The 26,148-nt window shown below is 43.1% G+C and overlaps 12 protein-coding genes and 1 non-coding gene across 13 annotated transcripts; 7 read left to right on the forward strand and 6 right to left on the reverse strand.

Moving 5' to 3' along the window:
• Window positions 1-405: 405 nt before the first annotated feature.
• SS1G_11711 (predicted protein) lies at window positions 406-678 on the forward strand (the record flags this gene model as incomplete). Its single annotated transcript, XM_001586632.1, has 2 exons — window positions 406-545; window positions 591-678. The coding sequence occupies 2 exons, from the start codon at window positions 406-408 to the stop codon at window positions 676-678; spliced, it is 228 nt and encodes a 75-aa protein (XP_001586682.1).
• Window positions 679-1,703: 1,025 nt separating this feature from the next.
• SS1G_11712 (hypothetical protein) lies at window positions 1,704-4,284 on the reverse strand (the record flags this gene model as incomplete). Its single annotated transcript, XM_001586633.1, has 7 exons — window positions 1,704-1,816; window positions 1,922-2,110; window positions 2,169-2,877; window positions 2,933-3,247; window positions 3,437-3,548; window positions 3,609-3,658; window positions 3,712-4,284. The coding sequence occupies 7 exons, from the start codon at window positions 4,282-4,284 to the stop codon at window positions 1,704-1,706; spliced, it is 2,061 nt and encodes a 686-aa protein (XP_001586683.1).
• A 1,049-nt stretch (window positions 4,285-5,333) lies between these two features.
• SS1G_11713 (predicted protein) lies at window positions 5,334-6,093 on the reverse strand (the record flags this gene model as incomplete). Its single annotated transcript, XM_001586634.1, has 2 exons — window positions 5,334-5,561; window positions 5,911-6,093. 2 exons carry the CDS (start codon window positions 6,091-6,093, stop codon window positions 5,334-5,336), a joined length of 411 nt encoding a protein of 136 aa, XP_001586684.1.
• Window positions 6,094-6,739: 646 nt separating this feature from the next.
• SS1G_11714 (predicted protein) lies at window positions 6,740-7,097 on the reverse strand (the record flags this gene model as incomplete). Its single annotated transcript, XM_001586635.1, has 2 exons — window positions 6,740-6,846; window positions 7,025-7,097. 2 exons carry the CDS (start codon window positions 7,095-7,097, stop codon window positions 6,740-6,742), a joined length of 180 nt encoding a protein of 59 aa, XP_001586685.1.
• Window positions 7,098-7,922: 825 nt separating this feature from the next.
• On the forward strand, window positions 7,923-8,629 carry SS1G_11715 (predicted protein; the record flags this gene model as incomplete). Its single annotated transcript, XM_001586636.1, has 2 exons — window positions 7,923-7,994; window positions 8,492-8,629. 2 exons carry the CDS (start codon window positions 7,923-7,925, stop codon window positions 8,627-8,629), a joined length of 210 nt encoding a protein of 69 aa, XP_001586686.1.
• Window positions 8,630-9,359: 730 nt separating this feature from the next.
• SS1G_14666 lies at window positions 9,360-9,448 on the reverse strand. Its single transcript has one exon. It is a non-coding gene; the product is annotated as a tRNA-Trp (tRNA).
• A 548-nt stretch (window positions 9,449-9,996) lies between these two features.
• Window positions 9,997-10,847, reverse strand: SS1G_11716 (hypothetical protein; the record flags this gene model as incomplete). Its single annotated transcript, XM_001586637.1, has 3 exons — window positions 9,997-10,116; window positions 10,169-10,719; window positions 10,781-10,847. The coding sequence occupies 3 exons, from the start codon at window positions 10,845-10,847 to the stop codon at window positions 9,997-9,999; spliced, it is 738 nt and encodes a 245-aa protein (XP_001586687.1).
• A 1,084-nt stretch (window positions 10,848-11,931) lies between these two features.
• Window positions 11,932-12,291, forward strand: SS1G_11717 (predicted protein; the record flags this gene model as incomplete). Its single annotated transcript, XM_001586638.1, has 1 exon — window positions 11,932-12,291. One exon carries the CDS (start codon window positions 11,932-11,934, stop codon window positions 12,289-12,291), a length of 360 nt encoding a protein of 119 aa, XP_001586688.1.
• Window positions 12,292-12,788: 497 nt separating this feature from the next.
• Window positions 12,789-16,083, forward strand: SS1G_11718 (hypothetical protein; the record flags this gene model as incomplete). Its single annotated transcript, XM_001586639.1, has 4 exons — window positions 12,789-12,907; window positions 12,984-15,109; window positions 15,251-15,920; window positions 16,014-16,083. 4 exons carry the CDS (start codon window positions 12,789-12,791, stop codon window positions 16,081-16,083), a joined length of 2,985 nt encoding a protein of 994 aa, XP_001586689.1.
• Window positions 16,084-17,159: 1,076 nt separating this feature from the next.
• On the forward strand, window positions 17,160-17,399 carry SS1G_11719 (predicted protein; the record flags this gene model as incomplete). Its single annotated transcript, XM_001586640.1, has 1 exon — window positions 17,160-17,399. The coding sequence occupies one exon, from the start codon at window positions 17,160-17,162 to the stop codon at window positions 17,397-17,399; it is 240 nt and encodes a 79-aa protein (XP_001586690.1).
• Window positions 17,400-18,270: 871 nt separating this feature from the next.
• Window positions 18,271-19,297, reverse strand: SS1G_11720 (hypothetical protein; the record flags this gene model as incomplete). Its single annotated transcript, XM_001586641.1, has 4 exons — window positions 18,271-18,655; window positions 18,709-19,017; window positions 19,075-19,114; window positions 19,189-19,297. The coding sequence occupies 4 exons, from the start codon at window positions 19,295-19,297 to the stop codon at window positions 18,271-18,273; spliced, it is 843 nt and encodes a 280-aa protein (XP_001586691.1).
• Window positions 19,298-20,056: 759 nt separating this feature from the next.
• SS1G_11721 (hypothetical protein) lies at window positions 20,057-23,551 on the forward strand (the record flags this gene model as incomplete). The annotated part of the gene is made up of 4 exons (XM_001586642.1): window positions 20,057-20,839; window positions 20,892-21,323; window positions 21,374-22,391; window positions 22,443-23,551. 4 exons carry the CDS (start codon window positions 20,057-20,059, stop codon window positions 23,549-23,551), a joined length of 3,342 nt encoding a protein of 1,113 aa, XP_001586692.1.
• Window positions 23,552-25,427: 1,876 nt separating this feature from the next.
• On the forward strand, window positions 25,428-25,960 carry SS1G_11722 (predicted protein; the record flags this gene model as incomplete). Its single annotated transcript, XM_001586643.1, has 2 exons — window positions 25,428-25,434; window positions 25,641-25,960. 2 exons carry the CDS (start codon window positions 25,428-25,430, stop codon window positions 25,958-25,960), a joined length of 327 nt encoding a protein of 108 aa, XP_001586693.1.
• Between the last annotated feature and the right edge of the window lie 188 nt (window positions 25,961-26,148).

The raw sequence follows: 26,148 nt of genomic DNA on the forward strand, positions 1-26,148 counted from the left end.
ATAGGCCCAACAAGGTGCTCCAGGTGATGCTACAAGCTGAATGGGACATAGTAGTTCAGATTTATGCTCAAACAAAATACTCCAGTTCCAATAACACTTGCTGAAAATCCCCGATTAGTCAAATCTCCAGCATCAAACAGCTATTTAACAGACAGTCCACGATCTCTCTAATTCCTTTCCAAATCTCAATACAAAACATCTAAAACATAAACTCAGCCCCGACCCCGACACTAAACACAAACAATTTCGGGTCTAGAGACCTAACTCAAATCTCAAAAAAAAACACAAAAACTTCAGACATCAAGTATCATGGGGGTAACTAACATCTGGTACTGCCTATCGTGCAAGACCTCTCAATACGGATCTGTTTCTGCTGTCCGCCCATGCAAATATTGCAATTTCATGATGAGCCTTTGGCATGAACCTGGATCTATTCCCGCTGTGCCAGTATATGTTGGTGCTGCAACCAGTATTACCCAGAATATCGCTCCTCTTGAGCAGGCAGTGGATAATGAAAAAGAAAATGGCAAATCCGCTATGGGCTGGTGGGGTTCTCGTCGTTAAGAAATTTTATGGCTTATTAGCATTAGGGTGGCAGTTGTGAGCGATAGGATAGGATTATGGTTAATGGAGGATAGCACATGGCAGTGGTGGAGGTTAATAGGGCTCGGTAGTTAGTTGATAAGTGGATTCGGGATTTGTTCTTCAATACAAGGCTTCAGACACATAAGGAACCAAGTGGATTACTGGTGAGGTTTGAATGAAATATACTAGTCAATACTTGCTCATATATTGCGATGCTTATCAAATCATTCAAATGAAGTTACACAATGTGAATAGAGTTATGACTCTCTAAAGTGCGTTTTATGTATGTGTGCACCCACGAATTGTGCAGAGAGGGGTTAGCGAAAATTGTGGATCTGCTCCCGGCACTGCATGATAGATGGACCTTGGACCTTTGGATTGTACCGTGTGTAAAAAGAATTAGAGTTATAAAGAAATTCTTTTCCTTTATGGACGGATTCCACATGCAATTTAAATCATGCCTCCACTTTAGCTTATGCTTTTACTCCCACTTTACTTGCATTATTCCATAATTCATCCATCTCTCAGGGTCTCTCCAATACATCTCTTGCCAATTTTCCTCGTTCCAACACCGCTCTAACCAGACACTATGTCATGCATTAAGTTTCCACCTGGGCGTTTTTGTTCGTTTCTCTGATGCCCTTTCTCTGATGCATCTGAATTGATACCCTATATTCGACTTATACACATCATCGTGTAAACTAAATTGGATAATAATACATTTGTTTCTCCAAAATTGGCTAACCCTCGACTCAAAAACAAATGTGAGCTGTAACCTATTGACAATCCCGCAATGAATCAACAGCAAACTTACAATATACCAATGCCAATCCGATATTCCTATTCAAAAATAAAATGACCAGCCATGGCGCAGACACTTTCATGTTCGCCTATCATCAGGGATATGATTTTTGGGCTGTTGTGACTATATGTGTATCAACTTGCTCCTTATATTCATCCTAATGAGCACAAAGAGTATTAACCTGGCCCTCAGGGAACTCGTAATATTTCCAACGACAAGCTTGCAAAAGCTTTACATGCAATAACAAACTTTCATATATACTCTATCTTTGGCAACCCCAAATTATACCCCTCATTTACCCAGATTACCCCGCTTCTCAGACCCCACCGAAGTCCTTCCCTTTGTCACTGATGGTTTTCTTTCCCTTTTTTAAAACCATATCCCACCAACTCGCACTTCTCGTTAAACTAGGTCTCGGACCTGTCTTGGCTGTAATCGTATCAATTGACGATATTGATGTATATTTCGCTCTAGGTGGAGGTGTATGCGAATTCATGGGCATTGTGACTGAATGCTCTGGAATGGAATTCATACCAGAAGGTGTGGTTGACGGCGCAAACGGTGACTTTGGTGGGGAATCATGACCAAGGTTTGAAGTAAGTTCCTTACGAGCTGCAAGAGATTGTGCTGTAGTGATTGAGTATGTATATGGTAGAGGTTTGTCTTTATCATTGGCAATTGTTACGGCGCTCGCACTGCTAACTGGATTGGGTTGAGTGGGGTCTTTAAAGTTGTTAGCGTCAGTGGTAAGCTCGTTACTACTCATTCGGGATATACATACCTCCCATCAGTGATGAATTTTGCTTTGTTGCTGAAGATGAAGACGATGAGTGAATGCCTTGTTGTCCAAACCATCCCAAAAATCTATACCATCTTACTCTCCAGAACTGCATCCCACTAGTTGTGTTTAGTGCTCCAACTAAGAAGAAAAATGGAACGCAAACAGTTACCATCGTTATTCCAAATGGAGTGAAATTCTGAACAGTGCTCATATTTGTCATACCATAGACAGACGTTACAAATGTAAGTGGAAGGAAGAATATTGAAACCATAGTCAATAGTTTAATATTGTGACCTTGTAATATTGTCACTGCGGCCATCTCCACACTTTTCCTACTTTCCAAAACACTTGTACCCGAGAAGAGTTGATCCCTCAATGTTCTAATCTCCTTCATCTTCTCATCCGTTTCTTCGTAAAGTTTGAAGAGATTAGCCATCTGCTTATCGAAATCTAGCTTTAGTTTCTGCATACGTTTTTGCCAGTATTTATTCCGGTGAGAGTCCGGATCTAACATCGGCCATAGTGTTTTGTGTTTTCCTTCCCAAACATCTTCGGTAAAAGTATCTTCGTAGCTATCCATTATGGTTTTTAGTCCGTTCTTTAATAGACCAAGTGTTTGATAGGCCCAGAAATAACGGCGGGAGTAGGTAAATTCCTCATCTTCGAAAAGTAACTTATCTCTAAGTTCACCATCAAACATAAAATCGGCCTGTAGGTTTGATCAGTATAAGTTGATATTTTTCGAAATCTAAATCCTAACTTACTGGTGGTGACACAAGCTTGCTAATTTTCATATATATTGCCTCGAATCTCTTTTCGGCATCTTTGAATTCTGACAGAAGAGTATGAAGGAATGCTTCTGGTCCATTGACATAATGTTTCGTTGAATCATGAACATCCATAGTATGGCGATGGTCGGGATAACATTGTATGTTGAGAACATGCCATGCTGCCCATGGATCATAGACATACCCATAGTCTGTCCTAGCACGCCTAGCGGGATTTCTCAATTTTCGGATTGGTTCACCAGATAAGGAGAGAGCCACGACTGAATTGCATCTCGATATTGGAATATGGTCCTTTGAAGTACTCGGTCTTTTATCAGCTAGTTGCCACGGCATTGGTTGACACTCTTCCCCCACGATTGTCCAGTATTCAAAGTTGAAAACAAAAGACTTTTGTTGCCGGCTGTCAACGGAGAATGGACGTCGCATTATATTGGCCTAGCATGTAAGCAGGAGAAGAAAACTGGTTGTTTAAACACATACAGATGTACCTTCGCCAGAGACTAGATAATTGAATAATTCATCCATGTCGAAAGTTTTATTCAATGTGAGATGCAGGGCGCCGAATATGACAGGAGATGGCTCTCGAACGATTCTTTGCGGGTGTCAGTCAGTTACAATGATATCCGGCTTGGGAAGCGGCACCAAGACTCACGTTATCCTACCAACAGCTGGCCGAAGTGATTCGGGATCGTTATTCAAATCCTACGCTCAATATCTTAGCTGCTGAGAACCTTCAAGTTGGTACATTGGCTCACCTTAATCGCTTGCCATATAGCGGAATCAATCTTAGTGGTACCAGGTTTGACTACATCTTTTCTCGATAAAGGAGCTCCGTCTTTTCCGACATCAAACACAGAATAGTGGGAGTTATGAAATCGATCGGCTCTATGATAATCCGGGAACAGAACAGGGTCTAGAAGTCTTCCATTCTTCGTAATCACAGTTTCTAGAATGGTGTGTCCAGCATCCGTGAAGTTGTAAGATCTGAAATGCTTTCGTAACTGTTCCTCACCATATTGAAATGAGTTGAGCGGTGTCTGAACATATAATTCGTCATCGTCATCACTATCGTCACTATCTCCTGACAAGACAGAGCTGTGAAGTGTTGATGGTCGTATTTCTGGTATGTCACCATCGTCCTTGGTAGATCTTCTTCGTCGTTTCGTAAAAGTGCGAATGGAACTGGGACCCGGTGTTGCTGCAATGACAGTACTCGCACTGATAACATTATTATTCAAGGCTTCATGGACAAGCCTAAATGTCTCAAGGTAAGCTTGATGTTGGTCATCAAGTCGCTTCAGTAATTCCTCAGTGCTAATGTTCGACATTTCTGGAGGACAGTTGGATGTGATTGTGTAAGAGAATATGTGAAAAGAAAGAGAAACGGCTGGACCGACAAATTTCGAGATCCAGCCCTTGCCAATACCATCGAATGCTTAGCTGCGCCTCAATAGAGCCGCGAACCTTTTCATCTTCAAACGGGCTGTTTCAGAGCCCGCTAACACCTCATTGGATTAGAAGCATGAGCTGGCATTTTTCCGTATGCATCTCTGGATACTATTTTTGCCTATCAAGCAACGGCAACCTCTAACTTCAAAAGTGGCGGTGAATTTCTTATCGATATAACAAGGGTTCTGAAGATCAAAAGTAATTGGGTATTGCCAACGCAGAATTTCTGCAGAATTGCTGGGATATGTGCACGTGGCCGCCCGAAAAATTATATTCTTCGGTAATACTTCGGTTGGATCGACTCGGTTGTTTTTTCAGATGATGTTGAAGGGATGAGAATAAGATGTGCCATCTTTCTTTTACTACTCAATCTCCAATGCGGAAGTCATCTTTGACATATGTTATATACTCCCTCGCTTTGACACAGACAAATGTGCATGCGATTGTGGTATACTGTGTTTTCGCCCTCGAAAGGAACCTGATGACTCTAGTTGTAAAGCAATTATCTCTGATATGGTCACCAAAATAGTCGCTGTGATGCCCAAGGTCATGACTTTGTGGGAACAAGAGCAAGTGTTATCAAAGTTCCTCGGTCCTGGCTCTAAAATCCTCCTCGATGGAGTTTCGCAAAACATAAAAATGGTCAACAAGAATCAAAAGACTAGATATCCTTATTGAGATGAGGCGATTAGTGTAAATCATTGGCGAAACTCTCGAGAGTTCATCCAGGTGCTGTAGCTGGATGTCATCATTATGTGCGGGTGAATGGAGGAGACACCTTAGCGAGTGTAATGGCTGGAAACAAATAGTGGAACTCGTTTGGCTTGCCATCGCTTGGTTTCCTAGTCCCTGTATCACATCTTGGTGCCTTTCATAAGTCTGGCAGATGCTTGAAAAAAAACTTTCCAAGGTCGTCTGCTCAATTGGTTCACCCAGTTGCGGTTTCCATGTATCGAGTGCGAGATGTTTCATGTTCATTCTTTCTTCCTGCATGAGTGATAGACGGCAATTCATCGTCCTGAAACAAAATGCCGTAAATATTCTCCTGAATTACCAGATCCGGGAGACTGCAATTGAGCCTATTGGACTGATAACCTTTCAGCTCCATGATCTTCAATACTTGATTCATTGGTCCTATGCAGTAAATACATCGGCGCTGCAAATTTTGGTAAGTTTGGCAAGATGGTTTGGACCCTCCACACTTTATCTGTCAAACGTTTTAGTGTGCCAAAGTTACTTCCGAAAGATAATAAACACAAACTTGCGCCTTTTACACCACTCGTATGTTACCAACGCTTGCACAAATGGATCCTAGTCTCAGAAGTAGCTATAAACAAACGCATTACTAGGTGCTATCTTCGAAATCTCTCAAACGAAACCCTGAGTAGCCAGACTATAAGAGACTGATAGCCACTACGTCTTGCTGCACAAATTTTATTTTTTTCAATGAAGACCTTCAATGATTGCTCAATAGACCGAGTGATTGAGGATACCAAATTACTCACATTCTTCCCGTCGCAGAGCTGTGTGTAAGCCTCATTTTCACCGGGTTGCTGACCTTGCGGCACATACTTCTTGTATCCAATGTGGGGTGGGATGGCAGTCCGAAAGTTCACGGAACGTGTTTTGTCCGAGCGAACGAATAGCAGAACTAAACTCAGTGACTGCATTCTCTGCTTCGGTGACATTGATTACATTGTCCTGCCTTCTTGCGGCATGTGAGTCACTTCAGCCTTCCGCCGAAATAGGGCTCATCATTTCTGTGTCACTGCTTGCGCATTTCCCGCAGCTGATTCCTTGCCGCCCTGAGCCCTTACGCCAATGATGACAATTGTGTGTGTGATTTCGGACCAAGGTTGAAAGGCTTCATCTTCTCTGAAAGAACGCTTGCAAGCGATTCAGCTCTACGTAGCCTTGCCTCGTTTGGAGCAAGTATGGCAAGGATCCTTTTCAGTACACTAGCGACTTTCAGGAATTTTGCAGTTGAGAAGACACAAAACAATGAACATGGAGCTAACTTTTCCACCCACGATTTTGCATCTCCAACATGCACATCCAATCTTTCTGATAGCTTTCATGCCCATGCGTACCAGAGAGGTTACAGGTCCAGTGCGACCAGATCCTTCAAAAGAGGCATGTCTGGAAGAGGAGTCTCGTGTGGGATCATAGGTATTTCCTGTTGAGGGGTTATATCTGCTGATGCGTAAGTTTCTGAAGCTTTTCGTAACTTGATTTAGCCCATGCTCGCTCTGGAAACTTGACAAACACCCCCGTTTACACTCCACTGGTAAGACTTTGAATTTCTTGCGATGACCTATCTCAGAGTGAACATATTCATTTCAGAACGAGGCCACATAGTAGCTGGATGTTGTGGGCGTTACCTCCTTCACCTAAGGATGTATCTGCGGCCAAGAGTACTCCTGAAAATTGATGCTGCGGTTCTGCGCTGGATTAGTCCAATGTGATCTATTTTGTATTGAAATAGTTCCAGAGCCGGCAATTCCATTGTATCCAAGCTATGCCGTCGGACTTTCAATCATAGGCTCAAAAAATATTAGCAGCAGTGTAGCGGGAAGACTGTCGCACAACCTTGTTGATATTCATATTCCATATTCCAACTAGGGGCGAGGGATTGACCCGTAATTTGCTGTGAACGACCAATATCGCCGGATTCCTTACCTGGTGAAATCATTCTGAAACCCTATGACCTTCCTATAAAACTCAAGGTTGCACGGCTCATTCATGTCTTCAGTCATCAGCATATGAATGTTAACCATTGAAGACATACGACTATAAATATAGAGGCGCTTACCAGGCATTTAAATATCACATGGGGAATCTCCAATGAATTGAGTTCGAACGAAGAAATAATGGACGAGGATCGAAGGGGAACGCAGGAGGAGACTTCACTCCTTAAGCTGCTTCTGTTAATTCAACCGAAACTGGCAGGGCTAGCCGCTGCTCGAGTCTAATGATGAATCAGACAGGCCGCTTCTTGAAACCCGATTTGAAGGCAATGGGTCGCCTGAAAACGCTCGTAGCTTACAACGCCACGATGGAAATACAAGTCAAATTTCGAGAATTTGGATGTTTCACACGAAGCTGTAGGGCATAAGCTGTAATAGGGGAAGCACAAAACGCACTGCATCAGAAAACGAAAAATTCGAATAAAATTACGAATTGATCATGAACATAACGCAATGGAGTTCGTCCTAATGTGCTTGAAACTTGCGACTCCTTATGAAGTGAGGAATGGCGTTCTTATTTCAGCCTCGAAGAGTGTTGTACCTTTGGTTCATGCTAACCACATCGGGCTGCATGAAAGCGCATTTCATTGGCCCACAAAACGACGCCCCGATATTTGCTGACGGACAGGGACTTGGCTCAAATAAACAGGATCGCTAAAGCACACTGTTGCTTGTATCAGTAAATCTAAACAATAAAGTGTGACTAAAATGATGTGCGATATGTTTCGGTGCATTTGAAATCGAGGAAAATCGTGTACCTATGAGTCTCAATGGCCATTCATCATCATGATTGTGGGGTGGAAACGCTGTTGGCACTGATTTCCGGTTTCTTACCGCAGAGTGTAAGATGTGATGACCTCCACTTGAGGATCATCATAATCGAGGTCAATTATACCTTAGGTACTATGAAATGCGCTCTAGCATACCTATTATTTCCTCTTAGCATAGTTGCTAGAGGGTTATACATGGGCAAGCTAATATCTTAGCCGTGCAACACATCTGTCGTTTCAAAGCTCGCGAAATTCTTTGATGGCCATTGTCCCTCAATGCACACTTTTGTTACTCCCTCTTTCCAAGCCTTTGGCGCAAATTCCATATGGGAAAGCACTCTGGATTCAGGGCAGATAAAATTCTTCCCACTCACTTTTTCATTCATCTGCAGAGAGAACATCCTTGAGGAGATAAGTCCCCAGTCTTGACCATGATCTATGGTCACGTACTCCACCCACACTGTGTGACATCGTTAACAACACGCCTTCGCTTGACCGTAGCTTTTTCTCCAGCGACTCACCCATCTATCCCTTCCCATTTGTGCATAGCTTTCCACCATTCACCTGAGAAATGCCCTTCGGATCATCAGACATCTAAGCACGTTGATGCAACGAGATTATTTTCCGAGACTTTCGACAAAAATAACCATGTCAAACCGAGGGGCGTAAAATCTCCAAAGGATTCCAAAAATCGCGCTGCTAGTTAATTGTATCTGGTACAACTTGCGAGCTCTTCGCCTTCATGGTCGCTGGACACCTGTGTCATAAGTAACTCTGAAAAGATCAATATCAGGTTTGGGAGCAGAAATCTGAATATGGGTTTTTGAACGTAATTTGTGGCAGGATTTTGGAGGAATTGAGATTATTTTCGATATTTCGAGGCGGAAATAGAATTCCGAGCGGGGTTTGAGATGGGCATAGGATGACAGGATATCAACTCACCTCATGGATAAATCTGATAGTCTGCGTAAATGGACATGGTAATGTTCCTTGAATGCTTCAAAGACTACTCTCAATTCCTGCTAAGATATAAAAAGGGATACAATGAATTCAAACTCGAATATACAGAAAACCATAATGGATTGAGATGCTCGTGATATCAGAAGCCACTGCAGAGTCGGACTCGGATATAGAGAAACTATTTGAAAGCTTTCAACAAAGCAAAGAAATGTACAAGAAGCAGTCATACACATATTTGCATCTTTTCTTGTTCCACGCCGTCCCACGCAACAAAAGCAAACAAACAAACTTTCGTCCCACCTAACTTTCTACCTACAGACCAAACCATCAAGCAAACAAGGTAATTCCATCTAAATCTCTTCCGTATTAACAAGCGTCTCTATTCTATATAATCATAGAGCCCCAAAATGATATCTCAATCCCATTCCCCATCCATAACTCCAAAAAGAATAAAACCGTTCAAAAATACCGAACTCAGGAAGACACTGGGGGTTGAACCCAGGACCATCTGGACTCTAGATTATACAAGCTGGAATCAGATACGCTAGCCACTGCGCCATGCCTTCGATTATATGTTATTTTATTTTATTTTATCTATAGTATGATGTTGTTATATACTGTCTTGGCTGAAGGTGATTATGAAATGGCAAGGTAGTGTGAGGTGAGATTGAGCATGACTTTGAATAGGGGGTGATATAACTACTGGGTACCCTTTCAATACCTGCTTGAGGTAATTCTAATTGTGCTGGATTGACCTGATCTATATGGTATACCCCCAAGGCTTTCAATTGGGGTTTGTTTTGTTGTTGAAATCACATTATGAGTTGAAACAGTAGTCTTGCTTGGCACTGGCAATGCCTCTCTTCCTCCCTTCTACAATTGATGTTTCGCAAGCATGGTATGATAATCGACTAGACACAACAGTAAACAGAGACCGAGACGGAGTAGATGCACAGGTATTAGAATATGTAACGCTTTCTAGATTGATACTTAACAAGCAATACAAAAGGGAAATGAATAACGCCACGCCAAGGCTTGTATATGCCTGGATATGTATTCTAGAAGCCTTCATCACCAAACCCAGAAGACTAAGTCTGATCCTATGGAAAACCCCTTATTTCTTTCCCTTCTTTCCTTTAGCTGCAGGTCCCATAGCGGCTTCTCTTCTCCTCTGTTCCCGCGCCAATTGCTCCGACTTTGCTTGCTCCTGCTCCTTACGTTCTTCTTCCTCGGCCTACGTGACGTTAGTTTAATTTCAAACAAGAACAGACATAAATAATACGTACGGCCTTGCGTTCCGCTGCCAAGCGTCTCTCCTCTCTGACCTTTGCCAATCTTGCAAGATCAGCTTGAGCTTCATCAGTCTTTCCTGCAAGATGTAATCTTTGGTATGCTTCTTTTTTCTTTTGTGCTTCAATTGCTTCTCTTTCTTTGCGACTCAACTCTTGTGGCTTCTTGCTGACGCTCATCTTTGCAACATCTCCTGCAACTTCATCGACAGTCTTTGGTGGGGCCTTGGCTTGGTTTCTAGCAGCCTTGCTATGGTTGGGGTTGACAGGCATATCGTCATCCTCACTCTCCTCTTCGCTATCGGTAGGGAGATCTCCAACTTGTGCGACCTTCTGGTTCTTCTTCTTGATAGCAGCTTCCTTCTTCGCCTTGGCAGCAGCGCGACGTTGTTCACGGGTCATCTCTGGCTTCTCTTCTTCCTCTTCTTCGGAGGATTCCTCTTCTGAGTCCTCTTCTTCTTCTGAGGATGATTCATCGGCATTCTTTTCGCGGATTTCGTTTCCATTGGCATCGAGAGGTCTAAGATCACGAGAGAAGTGTTTACCACCTGTTGAAGAGTTCAAATTAGCATCTTTACAAATGTAATCTTGTGACAAGAGTATTCTTACCCCCACGAGTGAACTTCTTAAACTTTCCACCTCTGCCACGTCCGGCTGCTGGTCCTCCTGGTGCCATGTTGTTTGAATTGTATCGAGATAACCAAAAAGATTGATTATTTTTGATTTGATGGTGTTTGCTTTGGAATTTGTTGTGATATTAAGGACGATGTGTAGAAAAAGGATGGTGCCTGATTATACTTTGAACCTTTAATCCATTCAGAAGATGTCAATTTGAATTTAGTGCGGGGCACATTTAATCCTACTACAGAGTAATATCAGTACAACCCCGCCGTCTCTTAGCTCAGCGTACTCGAGTAGCGTAAGTGTAGATTTCAACCAATTAGAATACGCAGAAGATAAATCATTATTAATAATGGCTTTACTGACCGATTACCATTACCCACTTAGACTTAACCTGATCGAAAAGTCCATCAGTCTACCCTTACTAAGCTAAGATCATACTAGCTCAACATCACAGTCGCTTAGATCACATGATTGATAAAAATTTCGAGTACAAGACAATTTCAATCTCCATCCTCTGTTCCTCTTCTTCTTTTTCTCTTCATAAAACTAAAACTGATTCCTCAATATTCACTCTGGTCTTTTGTCTTTCAATGGCGGGATCTTGGAGGGGAAATTGCAGGATAGAAGAGAATCTTTTCGTTTACTTACCCTCCATCCTGTGGCATGAGAATGCGTTGGGTCATGGAGAAATATAAAAAACGGGACATTTACAACTACTCTGCTTACTTTTCTTTATCCTTCCCGAAACCAATGGCATTAATATTGGATTGGCGACTGATTGTGCGATTTTGCCTGTGGGGGTTAGCTTATGCTTTTATGGTTGTGTTGCGGTCCGCTTGCTTTCAGCCACACCAAAACGGACAAAGGATGCTCGCAGCAGATTTTTCCGAAATTTCCAACCATGGGTGCCAGATCCAGTTCCATAACTGCGATGGGAGCCCTTTGTTCAAGTGAGGTAAAGAAGGTAAAATTGAACTGTCGTGAAGATACAAATCAATCTTTTAATCGTGACTACTTGCTATACATTTCAATTATCCTTGGATCACACTCACCTATAGTCACTGTCGAGTCTACTTCCGAGAGCTCACCTACAGAACAATATGTCTGCATGTCCCGCCTGCGACCATCCTCTCATAATGCCTCCTGCATTCGCATACATAGCTCTCAAATTCCCTCGCATCAGACCCTCCCTCAATTGTGATCTCAAATTACCTCGTTGCAAAGATTGCGATCAAGCAGCAGTAGAGAAACGAGCCGCGGATTCAATCCTTCCACCACCATACTATATCAATCCTGTTGCGCAAATCAAAAAACAAATCGACTTAACACAAGAGTTGATCAAGGCAGGAGTGCGGCGAGAAGAATTGGAGATGGAGCTTCCTGCTCTGATGAAAGAAGGTATGTTGAGGTTACAGAAAAGGGATGCCAATATACGGGGTGCATGGCAAGGGTACTGGGAGATTTGGGGGTGGGAACAAGGACAACCTCGACCATGAGGAAACGTGAGCAAGAGATGATGAACATGGTGGTCTACATACGTCTTGCATGTCCGTGGCTATTTTCTAAATACCTGTGAGCCGCTCAATGTTTACTAGTCTGTTCTTTAATTGGTGGCTTGGACTATACCGACCTACGAAGCCAACGTTTGTACAGTAGTTAGCAACCTTATGTCACATCTTGATTTCATAGCCCATGCACCCACACTGGGTAAGGGGTAATCTAAAAATTTACCCCAGATCTGTAATCATGTTGGAAGATATAATAATAATTGATTGTGATGTTGATTTCTTCTGCATGTGTAACGAACCACTGAATATCTATTTTATTATTCATAGCCAAGAAATACCACGTAGGTTCCTTCAGATGACGCAAATAAAACAGTTTCAAGGTTCAAAGTATTCCACCAACATTGATCCTCCTGGTTAACCAACATCAACACCAAAACATAATACCAACAAGATTAGCATTTCCACCATCTATCTGTCAGAAGAAAATGGCAGGCTTTTTACGTGGAAAACAAGCTGGTATACAAAATGATCTATCTGCCGGTATCTTGCCAGGCTTGTTTGCGCCGGATGATTTGGATCGTTTTGGGATCAATTCGCAAATAGGGTATGTTAACTCTGCTACTCTGCTACTGTGTAACCAATTAAGGGATTCGAGGTCAGCTAACTTCCACACTTCTTAGTTCTCTCGCATATGATCCAGTACAATCTTTACTTGCTGTCGGAACGAACGAGACAACCTTTGGAAGCGGACAAATTTACATCTTTGGTCAGAAGAGAGTACAAGCAAAGCTTACATTACCCCGTCGAGCATCAGCTAAAACTCTACAATTTTGCGCCGACAGACTTATTAGTTTGGATTCGAAGAACGAAGTTATAGTATGGGATTTAGCAACAGCAAAGAAGTTGGCAGCTTACTCCCCGCCAGGAATTGTGACTACCCTTGTGACGGATCCTATGCTAGATTGGTGTTTGATTGGATTACAAACGGGAGATATTATATGCTACGACTTGGATAGGGAGAAGCTTGCGCCTTTACGACTTCCGAATTTCTGGCGCGAAAAGAATCCAAGATCGAGGTTGTTGAGCTGTGTATCTTTACAATTACATCCTAGAGATATTGGGCAGTTATTGATAGGATATACCGAGGGAGCTGTGATATACTCATTTAAACAGAACAAACCCGTCAAATACTTCCAATACGAAGTTCCAGCCGGAGCTCCTGGTGGGAATGGAGATCCTTTGGGAAAGAATGCATCTAGACAACCACGCCTTACACAAGCTCTATGGCATCCCACTGGAACTTTCATTGCTACAGCGCATGATGATGCAAGCATTGTATTTTGGGATCCAAAAGACGGAAGAATTGTGATGGCTCGGACTCTACAAGATACACATGTGAACGTACCTGGATCTCAGCCGCAAGGTTCTGGCACCTCGCTCGGTACGTTCTCCCTCAAGGAAGACTTTGCAAAAATAGCTTGGTGCTGCAAAGAAAACCCGGATGATACTGGTCTCCTTGTGGCTGGAGGGGTCCCAACCACGACACCTACCAAAGGTATGACATTTATGGAGTTGGGTGTAACTCCTGTTTATGCGACGTCAACTTGGCAAGTCTTGACTGATCACTTTAATGCAAAACGTCAACATTTCCTTCCAACTCCTACCGGGGCAGACATTGCAGATTTTTGTCTCATTCCTCGTGCTTCTCCACATTTTGCCGGAGCTCAAGACCCTATTGCCATTATTGCACTTCTCACATCGGGTGAATTAGTCACATTAAGCTTCCCTAGTGGTCATCCTGTCTCTCCTACAAACCAACTTCATCCCTCCCTTTCCTTTGTCCATCCGTTTGTCAATTTCATGGCAGTATCTGCCGTTGATAGAGGTCGATGGCTTGGCATGACAGAAACTCGTGCTATGGGTCCACCGATTCTGAAAGGGGGTGCAGAAGGAGTGAAACACCTACGGAGATATGAAGCACGGAATATCATTCAGACGGCTCACGGAGATGGCACAATCAGAATTTGGGACGCTGGCCATGGAGATGAATTGGAAAACTCTACTTCACTACAAGTCGATATCGCCAGAGCAGTCGCACGTTTCGAAGATGTCAATATCTCTACAATTAATATGGCTTCAGCTACTGGAGAGTTATGCGTTGGCACGACTGCTGGTGAAGTGGTAGTTTATAGATGGGGCGGCAACAGAGCTTACGGTAGCGAGCAGCCTCCAAATGAGACTCAACGTGGTGGTATCACAGATATCTCTATTCGTGCTGAGCCATCTCTCAAAGAAGGTCTACAACCATTCATTCTCTATGATATCCCGCAGGGATCCATAAGTGCGACACGAATGTCAGATGTTGGATTCGTAGGAGTGGGATCTGAAGGTGGACTTTTCTCAATCATAGATCTCCGAGGACCATCTGTCATTTTCAGCGCCGCAATGAGTGACTTCATCAAGCAAGATAAAAGAAGTAGTTTCATGAGAAAGGGAAGTAGCCAAACATCTGCCAGATCTGAGTGGCCTGTGTGTATTGAATTTGGCGTTATGACGCTAGATGATGATAAATACTCTAGCATTGCTTGTTTCGTAGGAACAAACAATGGTAAAGTCACCACATTCAAAATTCTACCACAGCAGAATGGTGGATATACAGCTCAATTTGCAGGAGTGACAGCTTGTTCCGACAAGGTAATTTCAATTACGCCAATTGTGGCTGAAACTGGAAAACCTGCATCGGCAACTGGGCCTACAGTAGCTGCGCTTCGCAGTGGACAGCAAACTAATGGTGCCCTTGTAGTTGGTAAGATAACCCTGACTGTGTGCTGCTACTAACCTTCTTTCGTATGGGAGGAGGTCAGAAGCTTGCCATACCTATCGTCATTCCTTCATTTGCTAAATCCTTGATTCAACATTCCACATCATGGTACTAATAGTTTTACAGTGACCCAAACTGAAGCCCGTATCTTCAAACCTTCCAGCGCCAAAGGTGCTCATAAAACCTTCGACGATGTTTTTTGTGATTCCGCTGCTGTCACGGAATTCGAACCTCATGGTTTCGCACTCGTTGGCGTTTTTGGTGATGGTACAACCCGCGCTTACTCCCTACCAGCATTGAAAGAAATCGGCATGTCCAAGCTTGACATGCTGGACAAGACTCGTTCTTCAAACAGTGTCGTGACGCCTTCTGGGGATATTCTAGGTTGGACAGGCCCAAGTGAGATTGCAATGGTTAATGTATGGGGAACCGGACTACCACTCGGCAGAAGCCAGGATAAGTTATTCAATCCCGAAGCATTAATTCCTCCGCGTCCCACCATATCAAATCTTCAATGGATATCAGGAACTCAATACGTCTCACCAACCGATCTGGATCTCCTAATTGGTGGTCCCGATCGTCCACCTAGTAAACGCATGCTTGCGGCGTCAGCGGAGGAAGAACGTCTAGCTCGAACTTCTGGTGGTGGTGGAGCAGGACCTAGTGGAACTCAAGAGGGATGGGGTGACTATATGACAAGACAGCTAAACGAGAGAACGGAGAAACTTAACATTATGGGTGATAATCTGGATAAGGTGCAGGAGAATAGTGCTGGGTGGGCGGATGATGTTAGCAAGTATGTCAACAAACAAAAGAGGAATATGTTGCTGGGAGGAATTACTGGTAAGTGGTTTTAAGGGATGGAGATTGTATGGGCAATAATAGATAGGATGTATGGATGGGCGTTCTTGGGATTTAGCGGATACCTGGTATGGGAATCATACTTCGAGAATGCTTGAAAGACTATGTGTCTATTCAATGTTGCGAGTGTGTGGGTTCCTGGGCGTTAGATTAGTGGGTTAGATTTTGCATCTCAAATGACGTCTCATCATAATAATAGCCATCTCGGTTCAAGATATGACTTCAATGTGTATATCCTTGATCGAAGATTGGAACATAAATCTCTTTCCGCCGTAAAGTTGTAAAAGAAATCAAAACATAGTTTTGGTAGAAAGGGCATTGTCTTGTTTCATGTCAAGCTATAAGTGGTTGCAGGAGATCGAGTGAGCGACCTAAGTAGGATGTTGGACCAACACATACTCAGCCACAGATATGGAGAAAACTGAGAAGGCAAAAGATGGGTTTGAGGACGAAGAGGGGTTATTGTCGGGGTCAATTTCATGGTCGAGGTCTGATGGAGGGTGTATATTTATGTCATGCTTTACCAACAATATAGGGAGGTCCGAAGGAGGGTCTTTGATTTGTGGGGAATGCGGCTAGGAGGTGGCTTGAGTTGAAGTTTTGTTGATTGGGTTTGATTGTACATAGGGATGGAATTGGATGGAATTGGAAATACAGGTAGGATATTGTAGGGAGAGAGTAAGATGAGTAGTTTAGGTTTAGAGAAGGAAGGGGAAGTGAAGATGGTTCATGAAAGAAGGAATCACGTACAGATCTCAATCTCCCGTTTAAAACTTCATCAACATCAATGCTACAAGGACATTCATGAGGTGAGAAACATAGTAGCCCTTATTGTGTGCTACGCGACAGGTTATAGGCCGCTGCAGATATATTTTGCCCAAAATACGGCTACAATAGATGTGGCTATTCAGCACCGTCTAGTTAAAATGTTGGAAGTGTGACCTAAAACAACAACCTCACTTCGTGAATAACAAGCTATAAATACCCCCATTCATCCTCCTCTACAATAACTCCTCACACTACATCCAAATCACCACATTACCAATTACCAATTACTAAGCATCTATTCACAGTATCTAAAAACTTAAATTCATATCTATATCTATACCAACAAACCTCCAAGCATTACATATACACATACGCAGCAACCCTAAACGCAACCCAAACTCTCAAGATGCAAAAATCCAGCTCATCCCGATCCTCCAAGGCAAAGGTCAGCTTCAAAGAAACCACTGATACCATCCCAGCAGCAAAGAAACACGCGGATCCATTTAAGGATGAGCGAGTTAGGGAGGATGGAAAGAAGCGGAGTGCTAGTAGTCCGGAGCGAAGTGGGAGTGCGGAGAAGAGGAGTAATACGAGTGGTTCGAGTGGGACGAGGAAGGTTTTACCTGCTAAGGGGGTTAAGAAGTGAGGGGGGAGGGATGCTTTGATAGTTATTTTCCGAGCGCGGGGGGAGGGGGTTTTGAGTAGGGAGTTGAGCAGGGAGTTGTGTCTGGGATATGGGATATGGAATTTGATAGATAGATAGATAGATTGGTGCGGAGTATGGCGTTACTGTGTTTTATTATTAGCTAGCTGGCTAGCTGGCTGGCTGGATATATCTAGAAATATACTTATCTCGGTTTAAATTGCATGATCTATTGAATAGATATACGTGACAAATTAAATTTGTGATTGGCTAAAGTATCCCCTTTCTACACTCGCCTGCAAGATGTTAGTGTAGTTTCCCTTTAATTTTCCTTTGAGTGAGAATGATGAAATGTGCAGTTGTGCGTGTGCGTGTGCGTGTGCTTTGATATGATATGATATGAGAAGACTCAACTATCTTTGAATATTTCATAGGCATATAAAGCAGAGGTGATTGCAATTAATGATGATGTCGGGGTTGAAACTTTGATGCGCTATCGCTCAGTTGGAGTGGAATGTTGATGATTTCTTGTCCGAGTTGCATAAAGATATTGACATAACATCGTAGAGACTAGAGTATTAATTTCAGAAAAGGTTTCGAGTTCCTTTCGTATAGCGAACAATGAGATAAGATGAATACATTATTGCACCCAGTATGAGTAGGAAAAAACTTCATAAGGACAGACGAAAATGTTCATCATTGTGATGCTATACTAAAAGCATTTGAAAGCTTATGTGATATTCCTATTTAGAGTATCATTATTGGCTTCCTGTATTCATCATATATGTATCTTAATTTTGCTTTCCTCCCAATCATAACCTATCGTAATGCGCTTAATGAACTCTAAAATCAAAACTTTGCATGGGGTATTGAATTAGTGGGCCATAACTTCATCGACTTGATGTGCAACGCCACCGGATTTATCAGCACCTGACTTTTCAACGCCATCCATTTCCATGTCATCGTCTCCGGCAACCTCTTCTTCCTCAACTTCCTCATCAGATTCGCCACTACTCTCCGCCTCGAGATCTTCACTTTCATCACCACTTTCCTCCGCGATGGCGCCTTCAGTTTCCACACCAGCCATCTCTGAATCTTGTTCCATTGCGTCTGGATCGACTGGCCCACCTTCCTCCCCATCAACATCTTCATCTTCTTCCTCTCCAGCTTCTTCAGCACCATATTCTTCTCCATCGGCGACTAAGTCTGCCTCAGGTTGTTCAGGAGGGAATTCAGCAGGAGCAGAAGCATCCGAGTCCCTGTAATTTAGTATTAGCATGCCGTATCACCTGAAGGATGTATAATGACTCACCACTTGATGGCAAATCTAGTGACACGGGGCTTCTCAGCAAGAACATTTCTCTTGACTCGATCAAGAAGTGGCTTGGCAGGTGGATCGGCGTTCAATTCCTCAGAATCATACTCGTTGTTGACATAATAGCCAACTCGAACAAACTCTCTACCATCATAGGCGCAAGTGAGAAGAATGACAGTAACACCGAGAATTTCTGCATCTGGGATTCGCTTGGTATCGGGCGCATCTGCCTGGAAGAGAAATTTGTTTACGCCGACGGGAATGGGACCAACGAGGAGAGAATCGAGTTCTTGATCATGCTCATCACTTCATTCGTTAGTTTTGAAATCGAAGAAGGTAAAATTGAGGAAGCTAGAGACATACGATGTGGCCGAACCAACATAGGTCAATTTCCATTCAAGATCTAGAGGAATAAGTAGATTAGTGATTGGGAGAATGGATGGATGATGGTCAAAGAGGGAAAAGAAGGGAACTCACCCTTTTGTAATGCCTCGAGACACTCGAAGGTGATTTCAAACTCATAAGGATCTCCAAATTTAGCTGGATTGTTGCGAACAGTAACACCGAGAAGTGAGACGACAGACATGTTGAAAGAGAGAGGTTGATTAGTCTCTATAAAGGTTTAAAGGATTTCCAAATTCAGATTCAAAACATGCAGTGCAGTCGCCTTAACCAAAAGATGGCAATCTTATGAAGTTGGTGAATTTGTATTGAAATTGTAAGCAGGGGGAGTGTTTATATTGAGGAAGTGAAGAAAGCCGAGAGCAGAGAGCAGGAGTCGAGGAGAATAGAGTTGATAATAAATTGGTTGATGGGGTAGCATGCATCTATTTAGTTCAAGACGGTAAGAAGTGGCAGAATCAAAACGCGTAGGGATAATTAAAATCGCGTAAACCGCGATTCCACTCAAGAGAATATCCGCTAACCATATTAGTGTTAGCTCACCATGTTCATTTTCTTTTGCCTTGTCAGAGCTCCATCACTTCAACTTTTACTGCTCTTGGACTTGTTAAACTCTACAAGGAACGAAATCCTGTTGTTCTTTTTCATGATTCTTTCAACTCCAGCAATAACAATCAAAAGATCCGCAATAGTTAATTGATTTAGATAAACTCCTTTCTTTGTTGCGCGACGATCCTTTGATTTTGCGCAAGTTTGTTTAGCTTCCCATACAGGTTAGCCTTACCTTTCCCTACCTTTGCCGATGACAACCTTTCCAATACATCATAATCGCATCTGCTAACAAGCTTCAAACAAACTCTAGCCATTTCCACCATTTACCATCTATCATCTCTTCATCATCTTCGCTCGCGCATCTACTTAAATAATCGGAACGGTCTTCAAAATGGCGGAGGAAGATGCAGATATAGCTCTTTTACATCAGTTGCAGGCGGGTCAAGAGGCTACGGCTTGGGAAGATGGAGATAATGCAATCGCAGAGGGTGATCTACCTTCCAATACAGAAGATAACAACGAACATGTCAAGCAAGATTCAGTTCAAGATGCCCAAGTTTCTCGTGCTTTGTCTCCTTCAGGCGCAGCCGCGTTAGCCGCTGGCGACGATTATGATCCTTCCTCCGTTACATCCCTTTCAGCAGTGGTAACTGAACAAGACCGCTCAAGACCAAGCTCTCAAACTTCTGTGCGCAAGCCAAAAACTGTTGGAGGATTTATTGCAGATGATTCTGATGAGGAAAATATCGAATCCCCATCAATTACTACTGGTCATTTGCAACTCCCAGCTTCTGATAACCCCAAACGCTCTCCTTCCCCATTGCAAAACTCTATTACTCAACAGGAAGTACCCATCAAGATGGAGAATCAAGTTGATTCCAAGACGGAAACACTTTCATCTATTCCTGCTTCTGTGAACCCGAGTAGCATGGGAACACCTATAGAACAATCCTCGGTGCAAGTGCCCGTCCCTGTTGGTACATCGCAAAATACATCTATTCCCAGAGCTCGTCTTCCTCATGATAAGATAGGTATGCTTGAAGATCGTGTCAAGGAGGATCCGCGAGGTGATATGGAAGCTTGGCTTTCTTTAATTAGTGAACATCGGAAGCGCAACAAGTTGGATGATGCGAGAGCAGCTTATGAAAGATTTTTGAAGGTCTTTCCCCATGCTGTAAGTCATACACAATCTTCTACCCGTCCTGCACTTACTGATAATGAATCAGGCAGAGATTTGGGTTGCCTACACTGAGATGGAACTCGAATACGAAAACTTTAGTGCAGCAGAACAAATCTTTGGCAAATCACTGTTGACTGTCCCAAACATTCAATTGTGGTCAGTCTATTTGAACTACATACGCCGTATGAACGACCTTAATGTCGATCCTAGTGGTTCTGCTCGTGCAACCGTGTCCCAAGCATACGATTTTGTGTTGGCAAACATTGGTATTGATAGGGACTCTGGAAAAATTTGGCAAGATTATATTCAGTTCATTCGTAGTGCACCTGGTTCAATTGGTGGCAGTAGTTGGCAAGATCAACAAAAGATGGATCAATTGCGAAAAGTCTATCAACGTGCCATCTGTGTGCCTATGTCAAACGTGAATGAATTGTGGAAACAGTATGACCAATTTGAGATGGGCTTGAATAAGATGACGGTGAGTTCGATTTTCAAACTGTGTCATTCAAGGCTAACAGGTCTTATTAGGGCCGGAAATTTCTTCAAGAAAGATCTCCAAATTATATGACTGCAAGAAGTGCCAACACTGCGCTAGAAAATATTACACGTGGCCTTCTGCGTACAACTTTGCCTCGACTTCCACCTGCTTTTGGATTTGAAGGCGACCAAGAATATTTACATCAACTAGAGCTATGGAAGAAGTGGATTTCCTGGGAACAAGAAGACCCATTGGTTCTACAGGCGGATGAGCCAGAAGCTTACAAACAGCGAATCGTATACGTTTACAAACAAGCTATCATGGCATTACGTTTCTGGCCTGAGATTTGGGTAGACGCTGCTGAGTGGTGCTTCAACAACAACTTAGATAAGGAGGGGGATAGCTTCCTTGCTGATGGAATTGTCGCGAACCCCGAGAGCTGTCTATTAGCGTTCAAGAAGGCCGATCGACTTGAATCTACACTCGCTACCGAAGAAGCCGGAAAGAGCGACATTGAGAAAGGGGCAATTGTTCGGGCGCCTTACACTAAGCTTCTGGACTCTCTGTATGAACTTATCGGTGATTTGAAAGTCAGAGAGACGAAAGAAAAAGCTAAACTGGAAGAGAACTCCGCCATTGATGCCTCCATCAGTGCAATTGTGAGAAAGGCAGAGGATGATGATGATGACAGTGACCCAGAAAAGGATGCCCGAGAAATTGCTAAAGCTACTCAGTTGAATGCTATCACACAAGGATATGAAATGCAGAGAAAACTTTTGCAGCGTACTGTGTCTTTCTCCTGGATCGCACTAATGAGGGCCATGCGACGCATTCAAGGAAATGGTTCAATTGAAGCAAAGACAGGATCAAGATTCATTTTCGCCGAGGCCCGTCAACGCGGTATGATCACAAGTGAAGTTTATGTTGCCAGCGCCTTAATTGAACACATGGTGTACAAGGACAAATCTGGTACAAAGATATTTGAAAGGGGTGCTAAACTTTTCCCAAATGATGAAGCCTATCTTCTGGAGTATTTGAAGCATTTGATTTCCATTTCCGACATCACCAGTAAGTTTCTTCTCGCATTCTACATCATTTATGATTCTAACTTTAAAATAGATGCCCGGGTTGCTTTTGAGACAGCAGTCAGTCGTCTAGCACAGAAACCAGAAACTGTTTACAAGACAAAACCACTTTACGTTTACTTCCACAGTTACGAATCCCAATTTGGAACTTTAGATCAAATCAAGAAGCTAGAAAAGCGAATGGCGGAACTCTTCCCAGATGATCCGAAGCTTCTCAGGTTTTCCTCGCGTTATAGTGTGGATGGGTTCGACCCTACTGCTGTACGACCCATCATTTCGCCTACTTCACAGATGAGACCCAAATTGGTTATGCAATCCATTGAACAAGCTCCCTCCATTCCAGACAGCCCGCGACCTCAATATGTACAAGAGCAAAGCCCGCGGCCGCAGGCACCACCACAGTTTGTGCAGAACCAAAACACGAACTCACCAAAGCGACCTTACCCAACCGAAGACTTTGAGAGCGAGCTCAACCCTCCACGAAAGCTAGCTCGTGGTCAGTCTCCACTAAAGGGAGCTGCAGGACGCAGATTGGCTCAACAAAAGGGAATTCAGCAGACGCAAGGCACTCCTGCATGGCAATCAAACACGGCACCATACGTAATCCCGCGGGATATTACATTTTTACTCAGCATTATCCCTCGTTCTGATATCTACCTTCGCGACCCACAAATGAAAGACATAAAATTCATTCCAAATGATTTAGTGCGACTCCTTGCCAGAACCGAGGTTCCGGATTACGTGCAGTGGAAAAATGCGAAGGAACAACTTCAACAACCTCAACAACGCTATGACGGTATGAAACCCAGTTACCAAGCTCCTAATACTCGTGAATCTTATGGCTATGGTGGACAAACTACTGGAAATAGTGGATATTCCGCAGAGCCGCGTCACCTGTCGCAATCTGGTTATCTTCCTGTTGATGATCGAGTTTCAAGCGTAATTCAGGGTCATGATTACACCAGATCTCCTGTCACATCTCAAGATAACCAATGGGGAGGTGGATACGGTCAGGCGCCTTCTCATACCCGCAATGCGAGTTTCGAGAGTAGAGGATGGCAAGGGCAGCAACAACAGCCCGGACCATATACGCAAACCCCATATCATGGGAATGGAAATGCCAATGGTGGATATTATCATTGAAGCTAACTTTTGCATCTTTTACAGGATATTCCTATCGCTGATGATATCTTTTTTCCAGCGACCATGATACCATCATCCATTTCGGGAAAATGAAACTTTCCTTTTCTTTATCAAACATACTGAATCTAGGCTCACGGTGTACATTTAAACAAACTTTCTTCTTCAGCCTGCTCCACGTATCTTTGAGTTTCTCCAGACTGACGTTAATTGTTGTTGATCCATCGGAGGCGGCGGGCTATCTCTGGTTCTGCATATCCTTTTGCGTTAAGAGATTCTAGGCCGCACGCGTTGCTATTCGTTTGGTGGAGGGGTGATCATAAGGGAATTCCACACTATGCACAAGGATATGCAGGCTTCTTTTTCAAAAAGTGGCGTTTGGGGGGGACAACCGCAAGCTCTGATACATGATGCCAGCCAGTTGGCCCTGAATGTATATTAAATAAGTTTGAGGCAATAATTAATGAATGCAAATAATGATGATTTATCATACCTAGATTATCTTTCCTGTGCATTTCCGCCGAGATGATTTGTTGGGCCTGATTGAGGGGTAATTGATGAATGAGGTTACACTGCATGCACGTACGTACTATGGAGGGCCTTTTGAAAGAAGTCTGACTTGCAGTAAGTAAGCTCAAGTTTGATATATGTGTTTTTGGTTCGAGTAGATCATCACTTCTCTCTTTTTCCATTTGAGCTTGGGAAAGAGGTTAGAGGTAGAATTGACAGTAATCATTTCTGTTTGCTCATCACCATAAGTAAGCCTTCTTCTTTTACTACGATTCCTTGTACCGTTGAATGTCCAAGCTCTCTTTTTGTATGTATTGTTCATGTCTGAAGAGTGTGGATATTGATGTTCGATCATCTTACGTTGATGAGCCACAGCGCTATCCAAGGTTTGGATTGACGGCTACACCTCATACCTGCAGGAAGATTTAACTACTACCTTGGATCTGTATCACGGGTAGTTGCATGCGCCAAGGCAAACTCAAACGCACTCTTAACGACGAACCGAACTGATTGATGCCATAAATTTTCATATACGTAATTTGTAAGTGACGGTGAAGTTACAATTTGCATCACAGAGACGGCGCTTATGGATGGCTTAGAGGGCGAATAGTAATTCACTTTAACATCGAATCCACCAAATGAATCATAGGTATACATAGGTCAAGGATCTCATTTTTTCTCACTTCATAGTCCAATAGGTACCTACCTACCTGCCTAGTAAGCAAAGAACCTTTTTCCTCACATTTCCTCCCTCGGTCTATCGAATTCACTTTCCAAAAGCCCCTTCCTCCAATAACCAAAGAGGAAGGAAATCCCGCCTATTCGCTGATTTGAACACTAGCGCCAAACCCTTTCGTTTATTGTCGTTGCTGTCGCTACCTCTTTTCTTCGTCTCTTCCTCTCTTCCTCTCCTCCACTTTTCTTCTTACAACCTTTCGTATTTACAATATCAATTTCTTCTTTTCAATCATAATTCATATCAATCTTCATAGCGAAGTACAAGTGAGTAATTCTTCTCTATACACAATATACTTGATCATTTTCCCTATTCCAATTTGACTTGACAAACTTGGCTTTCAGGTGAAGTCGCGTTTGTTTGCTCTCCTTGTTGCTGTGGTTGCTTGCTTAGCCACCCAGTTTCTTCAAACTTCAAACAGACATACTCCTCCACTACAACAATATTTACCTTATCCTACATTGTTGTTGATCTAAACTATTAACTCCTTGCTAATTCAATTATCTTCTTACAGCCTTGCTACCAAAATCTCTGGTTATTTTCTGCAGACTATCACAGACGGATAGCAATGACAGTTCTTTAGAGGTGATCAACTCTTGGTAAGTCGAACAAACACAACCTCTTCTCATCATCATGCCTAGTATTTGCTTCACATCTTCTGCTCCTTGTTACTATCATCATGATCTATCATTATTTTCATACTGGTGTTATCACCGCCATCTATCATCATCATGTTTCCATCACGATCTGAGTTCTTTGATGTCGTCTCTCTCTAGATCATCAAAAATGCATGGCTCAAGATCCTTCTGGCATGAATAACGCTAACATAATGTTTTCAAACTGCAGACACCACCATTACCGTCATCATGGGTGTTGGTCAACAACGCCGCGCTAACCAGGGGCCACCTTCATCGGCTGGTAACTCTGGTCAACAGCAGCAGCATCCTTCGGCGCCGCCATCAGTTGCCGGTGGACCACCAGAATCATCATCAGGTCGCCCAGTTTCTGCCAACATGGACGGACCAGGTGAAACACGCAAAAACCCTTTTGGTCCAGGCCTTGGTTTTGATCCCGCCAGAGATCAGAAGGAGGAGCCCAGAAAGTTTAATACCCGTGTTGAGCTTCCAGTTTATCGTGATAGTGTGAGTAATACTCTTATTTGTTGATATGTGTGGTATTTGGCCATGGTTTTTTCACAACGGGTTTGGGCGCATTGGGCTTCAAGGAATTGTGGCACACTGCATGATGGAAATATACCTCACCATTGGCGATGATTTATTGGGCCACTTCAACTTTCTAGTTTTCGGTGCCCATAATCTCACTGTTCCTCAAGATCTATGATCAACAAGGTTTA

This window comes from Sclerotinia sclerotiorum, genomic scaffold (genome assembly GCF_000146945.2).
Source record: "Sclerotinia sclerotiorum 1980 UF-70 scaffold_20 genomic scaffold, whole genome shotgun sequence".
NCBI classification, from domain to species: Eukaryota; Fungi; Ascomycota; class Leotiomycetes; order Helotiales; family Sclerotiniaceae; genus Sclerotinia; species Sclerotinia sclerotiorum.